The sequence below is a fragment of the Halichoerus grypus genome, chromosome 9 (assembly GCF_964656455.1).
Source record: "Halichoerus grypus chromosome 9, mHalGry1.hap1.1, whole genome shotgun sequence".
NCBI lineage: Eukaryota > Metazoa > Chordata > Mammalia > Carnivora > Phocidae > Halichoerus > Halichoerus grypus.
The window spans coordinates 134,991,333-135,004,527 of NC_135720.1; the positions used below are offsets into that span (position 1 = coordinate 134,991,333).

Consider the following 13,195-nt stretch of genomic DNA (forward strand, 5'->3'; position numbering starts at 1 on the left):
CAACAAGCATACATATTTTTAAATTAAAAGTAATTCCAAAAAAATCTCTCAACTAAAATTTTAGTGATGCAAAAAATAGGATTTTTCTACTTTTTACAGCTTTTCTGTACTGACTATAGCTAATTATCTTCATGAATGCTGGTAATTAAGCATTGTCTAGGGCAGCTACTACCTTCAATTATAACATTTACATATGCTCTTATGGAAAAGGAAATCATTATTTTTGTTTCCATTGTTGGAAGTTAAATATAAAAGAGACTGGACAGAAGGTTTTAATAATCTCTCTTTTTTTTCTTTTCTTTTTTTTTTTAGCAGTGAAGAGAACTAACAAAATGCTTCCTGTGTGTTGGGCATTCTTGAATCTAGGCACTGAGATTACAAAGATGAATCATGTATCATCCTTGCCCTGGAGAAATGACAGTCTAGCTGCATTCAGCTATATCCGAGCAAGGTCCTTAACACAGAAGACAGAGATCAAGCTGCCTTTATTTTAAACTAGCTTTTATAAAACTACTTTACACTTTAACAAACAAAACAACACACTTAAAAGTAAAAAGTAGACCATATATAGAAAACTATCATTAATGTCCTCAAAAAGAGACAGAAAATACAAAAATAGGATACTATTTAAAAAAAAAAGTCAGAGGCCAAAAAAAGAGCTCTTGGAAATTAAAAATATGATAGGGTAAAAGAAAAATTAAACATTAAGGGCTATTAAGATAAAGCGGAGGAAATCTTCCAGAAAGCAGAACAAAAAGACAAGAAGGACACACATTTCCAGGTCAAAAAGGCCTGTTGTGATTTCTCAAAAGTGGGGAAGAAAAGAATATTCTACAAGATTCTAAAGAATGAAAATCTATGTCACATCTAAAGGATTAGAAACCCAAATAGCGGGGTGCCTGTGTGGCTTAGTTGGTTAAGCATCTGCTACATCTCAGGTCATGATCCTAGGGTCCTGGGATTTAGCCCTGTGTCAGGCTCTGTGCTCAGCAGGGAGCCTGCTTCTCCCTCTCCCTCTGCCACTACCCCCTGCTTGTGTGCTCTCTCTCTCTCTCTGTCAAATAAATATATAAAAGCTTAAAAAAAATTTTTTTTTAATTTAAAGAATTAAGAAAAAAAAAGAAACCCAAATAGCTTTGGACTTTTCAACAGAAACACAGGAAAGTAAAAGACAACAGAGCAACCAAATGTCTTTAAAATGAAATTTGATACCCACCTAAACTATCAATGAGATGAGTGGATAGAATATCTTCACGGTTTCAAAAAACTTACCTTCCAAACAGCCTTTCTAAGGAAGCTACTAAAGAATATGCTCTACACAAAATTAAGGCAGTAAACCAAGAAAGAAAAAGGAAACAGAAAAACAAGAGATCCACACAGAAGAGAGGTAAAGGGAATCCTCAGAATGATGTGACAGGCAACCCCAGGATGACAACTATGTCAGGCAAAGAAGACGACCAGTTCATAAAGAAGCATGTTGGAAGGTTTAAGGAGAAATGTCTCTAAGAAGATGAAATCAAGAAAGTCCCTAATATGTTTAAATGTCTTGAAAGGAGATTTAGGCAAGAGGCAGAAAATTTAAATGTTGAATTAAGGATAAGTACATAGAAAAAGAAGCAAATTAAAGAAAAAGGAAAAAATAAAAACAACTGTTAACTCCAGGAAAAACAAAAAATTCTGTATGACAAGAAAAGAAATCATAGAAGAGCACATGGCTCAACTGTAAATAGTTGACTATATTACATAATCACATAAATAAACACTAAATATTGATAAAATCAAAAGTATATTGGGGAAATGGGGGATGGGAAGAATTTGGGGGTGGGGTGGGGATAGGGCATAGAAAGAGAACACAGAACAAATAAAACCTAGCACTACCCACATGTTATTCAGAAATATGGAAGGAAATTCCAAAAGAATGAGCTAAAACTGCTATATGTGGCTGTCTCTGTGGAAAGAAATGAAAAAGAGGATTCCTTCTTTTTTGTCATAGATTTTATAAATTATAAAACTACTTTACACTTTAAATTATGTACACTAAGGGCACCCAGCTAGCTCAGTCAGAAGATCTTGGGGTCATGAGTTAAAACCCCCTTATTTTAAGTATCTCTTCTGATTACTTAATCAGAAGAGATTAAAATTTTAAAAATTTTAATAAAGTACACTGATTTTACATACACACACACATATATATAGACATGCACATACACACACACACACACACATATTCAGAACCCAACCTCTTACCCACTAAACTTGTGTTTTTCAAATTATAAATTTATAACCCATTAGTGGGTTGTGAAATTAATTCAGTAAGTCAACCATCACTTCTAAAATGAATTAGAACAGGGGTGCCTGGGTGGTTCAGTCGTTAAGCATCTGCCTTCAGCTCAGGTCATGATCCCAGGGTCCTGGGATCGAGCCCCGCATCGGGCTCCCTGCTCAGCGGGAAGCCTGCTTCTCCCTCTCCCACTTCCCCTGCTTGTGTTCCCTCTCTCTCTGTGTCTCTGTCAAATAAATAAATAAAATCTTTAAAAAATAAATAAAATAAAATAAAATGAATTAGAACAGAGAGGGATAGAAAGTAATAGATACACTGCACAGTACAATTTTTCATGAACCTCCATTCATGCACACACACACACATAGTCCATGATGTTAAATGTATTTTTAACTGTGGAATGTGAACAAAATAATTTTTAAATCACTACTCTAATCTACACTGCATTATAATTACTTTTAGTTTTGCTTTTAAAAGTAAGAGATTCCAATCTACCTTTATTTTAAAACAAAGGCATGGCAAACGCGGACAGCTAATGAAAATATTCCATTAAAATGCTCTTTAAAATACCACTATTATCATGCATGAAGAATGATCACTCTTATATTAATGAAATCTAAATGCTCTGCTTTCTTACAACTGACTATAATATTTGAGCTAGAGAGAAATATAACAACAAAGAAAACAGAAGAGAATTCAAAGTCACCCAAATAATTTTATAATGTGGAGTATTACTGATTCTTAGGTGATCTATTTTTTAAATTTCACATAACTTCCACTAATTTCTAAATTTCTGGTCTACAAAGATATTTGAACAGAAGGAGCCGTCCTAGGCACCTTTGGAACAGCAGGTGAAGCCAACTTGGAAAAAAAGTTGCAACATAAAATACATGAACAAGAAAATATATACATAGTGGACTGACAGAGGTAGCTTTCTTCCACTGACCTTCGAGGATACACTTTACAAGCTACACGGCAGTGTGGAAAAATTGGGCAAGAAGCCAAAACTTTGATGCTCTTTTACTAAGGGCCTAAATTTAGCCCATTTTTTTTTTAACCTAGCTAAGGTACATATGCACATTGCTTTAAATGCTTACCCAACAATTCATTTTACATAAAATAAGAGCAAAAACTTCTATAGAAACAAGTTCCATTATACTCTTCATGATAAAGCTTCACTTCCTAAAAGTTATAAAAATCAAATTCATAAGCCATCCATTTATAGTTTTAAAACCACCACTACCATCCACAGTGATGTAAAAAAGAATGAATATTAATATATGGGTATTTAAAGACAGAAAAGGTATTTGCTAAAATACACATAAACACTATATTCATGTGCATGTATGTGTTTGTGTGTTTCTGAAAACATACATTGTTTTTGGAGAGATGAGGGGATGGAAAGAATAGGGGAGACAACAGGGCAAAAGAGGACTTTATATATCTGTTCATACTGTGGTTTTTGAACTGTTACCTATTTGGGCAAATGAGGGGTTCTCATTCTCGTCCCCCCTCCTGAATTGCCTGGCTTCTGCATCCTATTCCATGCACTTCCACAACCCCTCCTTGGTACCCTCATCACACTAGGGAACCTACAGAGTGCAGACATTTGCTGAGTGCCCGCTATGTATAGGCCAGCTGCTATTCCGGGCATGGGACACAAAGGTAAGCAGGATAAGGTACCTGCCTTCAGGGAGCTTGCAACCTCAGAGGAAGACAGAAGAGGAAACAGGTCATTTCCAAATAATATGGTACATATATTGGCAGAAGTATAATCTAACATAACCTACCGCATTGTATTTCAACTATTTTTCCCTCTCTCTTCCCACATCTCTCAAAGGTGCAAACCTCTGACATAGGCGCTAGGCCCACAGTGATCTTTGGATCCTGTGCTGAGAAAGGATCCCATATGATGTAAACTTCATACATATCTCCTGAATAGTAAATGCAACAGTATTTTAAGAAACATGTTCATATATGTCTTAATGTTTCAAAATGGTGATTGATATATATGCCAACTATTAACCTGGACCCCTGTAGTGTATTATAATCTTAGAATTTCAAAACAAATATCTTTAACCTCAGAAGCCCTATGATCTTTCAGTCCTTAACATGTAGTCTTGGCTTTTATTCCATAAAGGGGGTAAATAATGAAAGCTAAGCCTACCTGTTTCTTCTCCTGGAAATCAAAGCATCCTTGCTTGTTTTTACTGGTAAGACTGAAAACTTTCACCCACTAATTTAAAATTTCTATTCATAGTTAATACATTAGTAATTTCTTGCAATTTTCAGGAAGATAATAATTCTCACTTTGACACAGATTTGCCAATATTATTTAAAGACTAATTCTTAGAGTTCAAGCCTTGAACTTCTAGGTAAGAAAAATAATATTCTCACCTTTCCCTGAGCTCTATCCAAAATAAATGATAGAAATGAATTGCAAACATAACATGAAGCATTGTTGTAATTAATCAACCCAGAGCCCAAAGGAGGAATCATTTCTATTTTTAAATACACTGCTGCTTTAAGGGGAAAACCTGGTGGAGAAATATGAAACCAGACTACATAATGAAAATCAAAAGGCATTTGGTGTCTCCATTCTTGCAAAGACAGTAATCCTAACCTACAAGCAGCACTGCTGGATAGACTCCACTCAAGTTTTCTGTAAACTGAGTGACCAGTACCCAGGTAGAAGCCCACAGAAAGGGTCCATCCACCAAAGAATCCTATCTGTCGGGGGGACAAAACAAGAGAACTCCCATGCTTCAATGCTATTCTTAGTTTCAGATAAGGGGCTATTCCAATAAGCCAGCAGATGGATAAATCCCCAAGTCACCCTACAAGTCTTAAAAGACCCGATTCGTAACTGCAGTGGTGGCCCTAAAAATGATCAACTAATTATTTAGCATTTCTAACCACCTATCTACAGTTATCATTTCTTATCCAGGTTCCACAAAATTAAATGTTCCTCTCCACAAATCGGAAAGCTTCATTTCATTAAACAGTAAGCTAACTGCAGCACTCCCTATGGTTAAGAGTGACAAGGAGCAGGTGCCAAACCAGCAAGGAAAAACAGAAGCAGTGGCTACATTAACAGGAGCTCATATTCTACCTGTTTCCCAGGCTGCTTTGAAGAATCTGGCCCAGCAGAATTTGCAGAGGAAACAATAAAAAAATAACCAGTTTCAGAAAAACTGTTGATGATGTGGACATCTAATTTAATCTGTAAATACTGAAATTTACTCAGTTCACTAGCACCATGAAATATACAACTACACCACTAAAAATGTATCTAAAATACTGTAAGTCTTTAAAATGTATCTAAAAATATTATCCAAGGATACATCTATTACTGAAAAGCATTTAACACAACATTTTAAATATAACTTTAGCTATTTACTATCACCCTATCTGCTATAGGTAGCAGAATGTTTGCAAACTGAATAAAAATTTCCACCCTCAGCACAAAAAGCAAAGAACTCCCAATCTTACCTCCTGACAATTTCTTCCCCCGAATTTAGCAAAATTGTGCCTGAACACCACATGATTATAGAATAGAGGCAACTGCGTCCTTTAGCAATAAAATAACCCTACTTCAGCCTCTATTCAGTGAAAAAATCTCCCAAGAGCAAAAAAATCACTAAATTGTAGTGCATCAATCAACAGGTGACTTTTAGAAACACACTCATACTCATGTCCCAGAGGATTTAATTCTGTCAAATCTGCCAGGTTTTTTTTTTTTTTCTTTTCTATTTTTACAAGCTACTGCATTGCTATACTGAATGAATTCCAACGGTTTTCTTCTCAGGGGCTTACCAGAAAAATGCCAAATATTCAAATTATTTTAAGACATTTTCCCATACTGCTGCGTGGAATAGAGCAGAATTAATAAGGATCCAAGAGTTACCACTTTTCAAATGCAAATATGTTGCCATCTAGTAAATGCAGCCCCTTTTTAAACATCCCCCCAGTGTCTACACAGCTCAGGGCACCACTTTTGTTTCCTTGAAAATCAAAATTCGCGCATTACATTCAGGCATTATCTCGACCCGGCACCAACAAAATAATAGATTTTAAATGGTCCACGCCTGAGCCTGCATCATACAATACTGTTCTGCTTTATTATGAGGGTTCCCCCCCCCATTTTACAAAGTCCCTAAACAATTCCGCCAAGTAAAGCAAACTGTGCAGTGGTAGAAAAAAACGAGGGGGCACTGGGTTCCACGAAAACAAGGCCTTGGGATGGTCCCTTGCCCGCCTCAGGCCTCAGTTTTCTTATCTGTAAAATGTGGGACTGCTCGTCTCTGGGGTCCCATCCGGCCCCCTCTCTCCGGGTGCCCCGAAGCCGGCCAGGTACGCGGAGGACTGGTGCCGGCTGTGGCCCGGGTGCCCGGGCTGATGCCGCTCTAGATGGGAGGGGACCAGGAGGGGGGCAGCGGGACGAGAAGAACTTGGACTTGCCACAGCTTCAGACAGGAGCGTGCGACAAACTTGAAGCCGTCCTCCTAACAATAGGGAAGAGTACTCCCATTTTCCGGGCTCAAACTTGCCGGGGACTGCGGGGTGGGCTCCTCCTGCCCGCCCCCTCGGCGCCCGCTTTACCTTTCTCCCTGTTTGGTGTTAGCAGGAGGAGGGTGCAGGACCGTTTGATTCCCTTCCATCTCCACCACGCACTTGGTGTTCAGTTCCAGTTCTGAAAGCAGAAGGGGAGAGGGCCGTTGCCGAGGCGAGCATCCGCGCCTCCAGCCCCTTGGGCGCGGGGCTCAGCCGGGGCTGGGGGGGCGGCCAGCCGGGAGCCGGGAGCCGGGAGCCGGGAGCCGGGGGCTCGGCGGCCAGTGCGCCGCCGCCTCCGCCCGGGCCCCGCGGCCCCGCCGCGCACTCGCCGCCCCGACCCCGCGGCCCCGCACTTTGCAAAGTTGCCCCCGCCCTCGGCCCGACCACAGATAAAAACGAGCGGAAAGCTCCTCACCTCGCCGGTTCATGGGCCGGACCCGGACGGCAACTTTTACCTTGGTATCCGACATGTTGGCGGCGCCCGCTCGGCCCGACGCGGCCCCTCACGCGCCGCGCCGCCGCCGCCGCCGCCGCGCGCCCCCCGAGCGCGGCCGCCGCCGCTCCGCCGTGTGCTCCGCGAGGCAGCGCCGAGGCGCGCGGGCCATCCCGGGGGAGCGCGACGCGGGGCACGGCCGGGCCCGGGGAGGGGCGGGCGGGCGGGCGCGCGGGGCGGGGCGCGGCGGCGGCGGCGGCGCGGGCGGGAGGAGGCCGCGCCGCCGGGCCCAGGCGCCGCTCTAGCCGCGCCGGCCCAGCCGAGCGCGCCGCGCCGCGGCCCCTCGCGCCCGCCCCGGGCCCGGCCGCGCCGCCATGTTCCGCGCCCCGCCCGCCGGGGCCCCTGGGCGCAGGGAAGGCTGGGCCCGGAGCGGGCGCGCGGCGGCTCCCGGAGCGCGGCGGGGGCCCGGGCGGGAACGGCGAGCGGCTCGGGGCCTGGGGCCGCGGGGGCCGGACGCCTCGGGGGTGGCGGGCGGGGGACGGGCCAAGTCTGCGGGGATCCCGGGGGCACAGCCTGGAACTGAGTCCCCGCAGTGGGGCCGCTGTCACCCGCAGACTCGGAGCCCTGGGGCGTGCCGGGTGGGCAGGCCTTACCCACGGAATGAAACACGCCTCGACCGAAATGCCAGCACGCCGCCCCCTCCGCCCGCCCCACGCCAGCGTGCAGCGCTCTTTTCAGATCGAGTCGGGGACCGAGGCTAGAAATGAATCTGTGCGTCTACCACCGAAAAGAGTGTGTGTTTCTCAACACGGCGCTCGCTCCCCGGGCCTTCCCTTCCCTGCCCCTCCACGTCTCCTGTGTGAGAGACGTCAAGTCGGCTGGGAGGGTCATTCACTCTTACGTAAGAATTTAATAGCAATGGGTTCTGTCGTCCTGCCAGATGCAGACCTCGCTGCCAGGGCGGAACTGGGTGAATCTGATTTATTCTGTTTGGTTCAACAAGTGCTTATCGGGAGCTTACTGTGTGCCAGGCATTTTGAAGGGTACAAAAGTATAAAATTCAGAGTTTAAATCTGGGGGACATATTTCGATGTTGCTTAAATGTGGAAATTCAATCATTCCTAAGTTCACTGAAAGTTGAATTGGGGGCCTACTGTGTGCAGGGTGCTGTAAAGGGTACACGCAGACATGAATAAAGTTACGCATCCTGTACCCCAGACTCACACTCCGGGGGGGGCGGAATAGCACGGGAGTCAGATATAATGCTACTGTGTGGGCAGGTGGTGAGAGACAGGTTCAATTCTGTCTCCAACAGGTGCCACGTTGTGGGCTTGCCTTTGAATATGCTCCTCCTCACTTCTATCTTGTTCCAGGGTCCACTAATTCGGCTCACCTCTGAAAGGCTTGTGGCATCTTCTTTCTTTTCCATTCCTACTAGCGAAAGCCTACTTTGTCCACCCATTCATCTATCCAACAAATGTGTCCCAAGGATCTACTATGTGACAGACACTGTTCTAGGCTCTTGGAATACAATGCTGAACAAAAGAAGCAAGATTAACAACCTCCTGGGGCTAACCGGCTAGTTCTGTGCCTTTCTCCTCACCTTCAGGCTACTCAGGCATTCTCTTAACTTCCTGGTTTTACCTTCTATAATCTCCCCTATATTCAGCTTCCAGACTGATTTTTTTCTTGATTAAAATTGTATCCTTTGGGGGTGCCTGGGTGGCTCAGTTGTTAAGCAGCTGCCTTTGGCTCAGGTCATGATCCCAGGGTCCTGGGATCGAGCCCCACATCGGGCTCCCTGCTCAGTGGGAAGCCTGCTTCTCCCTTTCTCACTCCCCCTGCTTGTGTTCCCTCTCTCACTGTGTCTCTCTCTGTCAAATAAATAAATAAAATCTTAAAAAAAAAAAAAAAGTGCATCCTTTGATCATGCATGCTATTCCATTGCCTAAAAAAAAAAATCCCTTCTGGTAATCTAGTACCCTATTTAATATTACCTTCCCTGTTCCTGAAGTGCTTCACATCATCCAGAACCTTTTCACAAGCAAGATTCCATAACCCCTAGTATCTGTGAATATGACCTTATTTGGAAACAGGGCTCTGCAGGCATAATCAAGTTAAAATGAGGTCATACTGGGATAAGCCTTAAATCCAATGTCTGGTATCTTTATAAGAGAAAGAACCAGGAGATTTGGAACCCCACACACAGAGAAGATAGCCATGTGAAGATGGAGGCAGAGATCAGAGTGATGGGAGCCAGAAGCCAAGAAATGCCAAGAATTTCCAGAAGCTCTGAGAAGGTAGAAAGAGGCAAGGAAGGATTCTTTCCTAGAGCCTTCAGAGGGAGCATAACTCTTCCAACACCTTGATTTTGGACTTGTAGCCTCCAAAACTAGAACAGAACAAATTTCTGTTGTATTAAACCGCGCAGTTTGTGGTAATTTGTTACAGCAGCCCTAAGAAACTTTTTTTTTTTTTTTTTAAAGATTTTATTTATTTATTTGACAGAGAGAGACATAGCGAGAGCAGGAACACAAGCAGGGGGAGCGGGAGAGGGAGAAGCAGGCTTCCCACAGAGCAGGGAGCCCGATGTGGGACTCGATCCCAGGACCCTGGGATCATGACCTGAGCTGAAGGCAGACGCTTAACGACTGAGCCACCCAGGCGCCCAACAGCCCTAAGAAACTAATAGAGGGATTAGTGTTTCTTTCCCTCTCCCCCTCCCCCAACCCTTCTCATTTTATGTCCTTACTCCTCTCATCTTAATTCTCTGCCATATCATGAAAGCCTTGAATGCCTGACTAAGAAGTTTCAACTCCGGGGCTGCCTGGGTGGCTTAGTCAGTTAAGCATCTGCCTTTGGTTCAGGTCATGATCCCAGGGTCCCAGGATCGAGCCCTATTTGGGCTCCCTGCTCAGCGGGGAGTCTGCTTCTCCCTCTCCCTCTGGCCCTCCCCCTACTCCTGCTCTCTCTCTCAAATAAATAAAACCTTTATTAAAAAAAGTTTCAACTCTATTTTTTTTTAAGATTTTTTTTTTTAAAGATTTTATTTATTTATTTGACAGGGAGAGACATAGTGAGAGAGGGAACACAAGCAGGGGGAGTGGGAGAGGGAGAAGCAGGCCTCCCGCGGAGCAGGGAGCCTGATGCGGGGCTCAATCCCAGAACCCTGGGATCATGACCTGAGCCGAAGGCAGCTGCTTAACGACTGAGCCACCCAGGCGCCCCTTTTTTTAAGATTTTATTTATTTATTTATTTATTTGACACAGAGAGAGAGACAGCGAGAGAGGGAACATAAGCAGGGGGAGTGGGAGAGGGAGAAGCAGACTCCCCGCTGAGCAGGGAGCCCAACGTGGGGCTCGATCCCAGTACCCTGGGATCATGACCTGAGCCGAAGGCAGATGCTTAATGATTGAGCCACCCAGGCGCCCCTCAACTCTATTCTAAAGGCAGTGGGAATTGACCGAAGGTTTTTGGTTTGGAAGCTGGGGACTGACAGGTTCAGAGCATCCTGAGGAATGACTCAGAGGGCTGATGCAGTCATCTCGATGACAAGTGGTGATGGCTAGAACAGGAGGAACAGATGCGGGGCGTATTGTCGAGAGTGGAATGAATGACTTAGCAATCAATGGGATGTGAGGACTGGGGGAGGCCGAAGGCTAGTTGGTGACTAGGTCTAGAAAAATGATGGCCCACAACCCACCCAAACGGATGAGAAGTCTTAAGGCAAGAGGGGGAATGATTGACAAGGTGCTGCCAGTTAAACAGCTCTCAGTGGCTCTTTGCTGAGTGGTTCTTCCTTCTGCTTTCCTTTCCCAACCTTCTCCAGCTTTAAAGGTCCATTTTAGCCCTCACCTCTTCTAAGAAGGGTTTACTAAACATTTATTCTTCAAAACAGTCTAGCCTTAATTCGCTTGGAATCATATCTTTTTAGAGTGAGAAAGTGCCTTTTTGGAGTCTTCTAGACCCTTCTACAACATCCCCCAAAGTGGCCATCCCTCTGCTTGAGTATGTTTGGTGGCAGAGTGCTCACTGCTGGGTGACTCTATTCCAACGTTATATCGTTAGAGAAGATCTCCATGAAGAATCAAATTTGCCTCTCTGTAAATCCCAACTGTTGACATGAGTGCTGTCTCCTAGAGCTTCACACTCGGAGTCAAACTCCTCTTGTACATGACAGCCCCTCAGATACTTGAAGGCGGCTCTCACGTCCGTGTCAAGACTTCTGGTCCTCGGAAAGTGCTGTTGCGGTTATTGCTGTTGTATAACACATCCCCCCACCCCAATCTAGCAACTTGAAACAATTTGAGAAGGGCTTACCTGGGCAGTTCTGGCTCTGGTTCTATCACACGATTGCAGTCAGATGGTAGCTAGAGCAGGAACCGTGAGGGGGTTGGAACAGCTGGAACAGGCCAGGCTTCTCTCTGACTCTAAGTAGTCTCAAGGCTCCGTCTCCATATGGTCTTTCTGCATGGGTAAGCTTGAGCTTGCTCACAGCATGGTGGCTAGGTTCCAAGAGTGAGCATTTCGAGAATAGCAGCACATGCTGTATCAGCTCTTATATGACCTTACCTTAGAAGTCCTCTGGTGTCACTTCTGCCAGAGTCACACAGCTCTCCCAAATCCAAGGTGAGGACTATCGTTCCCTTAGCTCAATGGGGGAAATGTCAAAGTTAATACTTTAAGAAGATCATGTAAGGTGGGTGATATTTGCAGCCCTTTATGGAAAATGCAATCTGCCTAGTAACACCTTCTCTCAACTGTCCTCCTGGCCTTCCTCCTCTGAAAGTGCGTTGGAATAAAGTAAGGCTTAGGATTAAGACGGGCTGTGTTTGAATCTTCTCTCATTTACATGTAGCTTGGAACAAGTTGTTCAACCCCCACTAATCTTCAATGTGTTGCATAATGGGGAATCTGAACTCCTACCACACAGGATGTAGTAGACGCCTTTTTGAGTAAATGCCTGGCATGCAATGTTCTACATTTCCAGTTCCTTCTCCCCCTATGCTTCACCCCTTGGCTCCTAGGCTTCAGCTTCCATGTTTGTACTATATAACCCCACCTGCCTGGTAGAGTTCATTGGACCAGTATTCCTGGCTATTCCTGCCACGAACTGAGTCTATCAGGTTCTTCCCCCTGCAAATCTGGGCTTTGAGTTCCAAGGGTTGTGACTGAGGGTGTGACCTTTGGAATCAGACTGTCTGGTTTGAATTCTGAACCTTCCCTTTCTGAGCAAGAAAATCTGTACTAACTTTTTTGGGCCTCAGTTTCCTTATTTGTAAAATAGGATGATGGCGATTGATGATAGGAAAAGTAACGTTGTTATGAGGATAAAATGAGTTAATACCTGTGATGTTCTCATCACAGCATTGTGAATGGAGGTTGGCACCTCCCAGCAGTCAACCTGAGGGCTGCAGAGCGGCTGTATTTTTCATAGTTACACGAGGACCAGAACACTGCTCTGAAGAAGAATAATCATGAAGCCATTGTGCAGGACACTTAGGGAACAGAGACCCTTGGGGTTTCTAAAACCTTCTAGGCTCTATCAAGGCTGAGCTACATTCCTGCTCCTAGATCCTACAGTGAGGGTAGAATTAACCTGGGAAAAGCACCCATGTGACTGAGAAGACAAGATGCTCAATGAACAGTAGCTAATCCATTCTGTCAGCATGGAGAATGTCAGTAAATTACATAAAATATTGCAGACATCCCCCTCCATCCATAAGTCTCTTCATTAGGGGAATATTTACAGTTGGATACACAGATGATAAGCATGTCAAAGAAAGAAAGGCTGCTGGGGCGCCTGGGTGGCTCAGTCGTTAAGCAGCTGCCTTCGGCTCAGGTCATGATCCCAGGGTCCTGGGATCGAGCCCCGCATCGGGCTCCCTGCTCTGCGGGAAGCCTGCTTCTCCCTCTCCCACTCCCC

The 13,195-nt window shown here is 44.7% G+C and overlaps 1 protein-coding gene across 5 annotated transcripts in view; it reads right to left on the minus strand.

Moving 5' to 3' along the window:
* Positions 1-7,406, minus strand: part of KIF13A (kinesin family member 13A) — a 206,778-nt gene extending 199,372 nt beyond the window's left edge. For 4 of the 5 annotated variants that reach the window (XM_078055730.1, XM_078055727.1, XM_078055728.1 and 1 more), the window contains exons 1-2: positions 7,251-7,405; positions 6,884-6,974 (exon numbers count right to left, since the gene is read on the minus strand). In XM_078055730.1, coding sequence (XP_077911856.1) covers positions 6,884-6,974; positions 7,251-7,305 — 146 coding nt within the window. In that variant the 5' untranslated portion in view covers positions 7,306-7,405. Of the gene's footprint in view, positions 1-6,883; positions 6,975-7,250 lie in introns of all 5 variants that reach the window. The other variant, XM_078055729.1, reaches the window with a different exon arrangement.
* Positions 7,407-13,195: the final 5,789 nt, after the last annotated feature.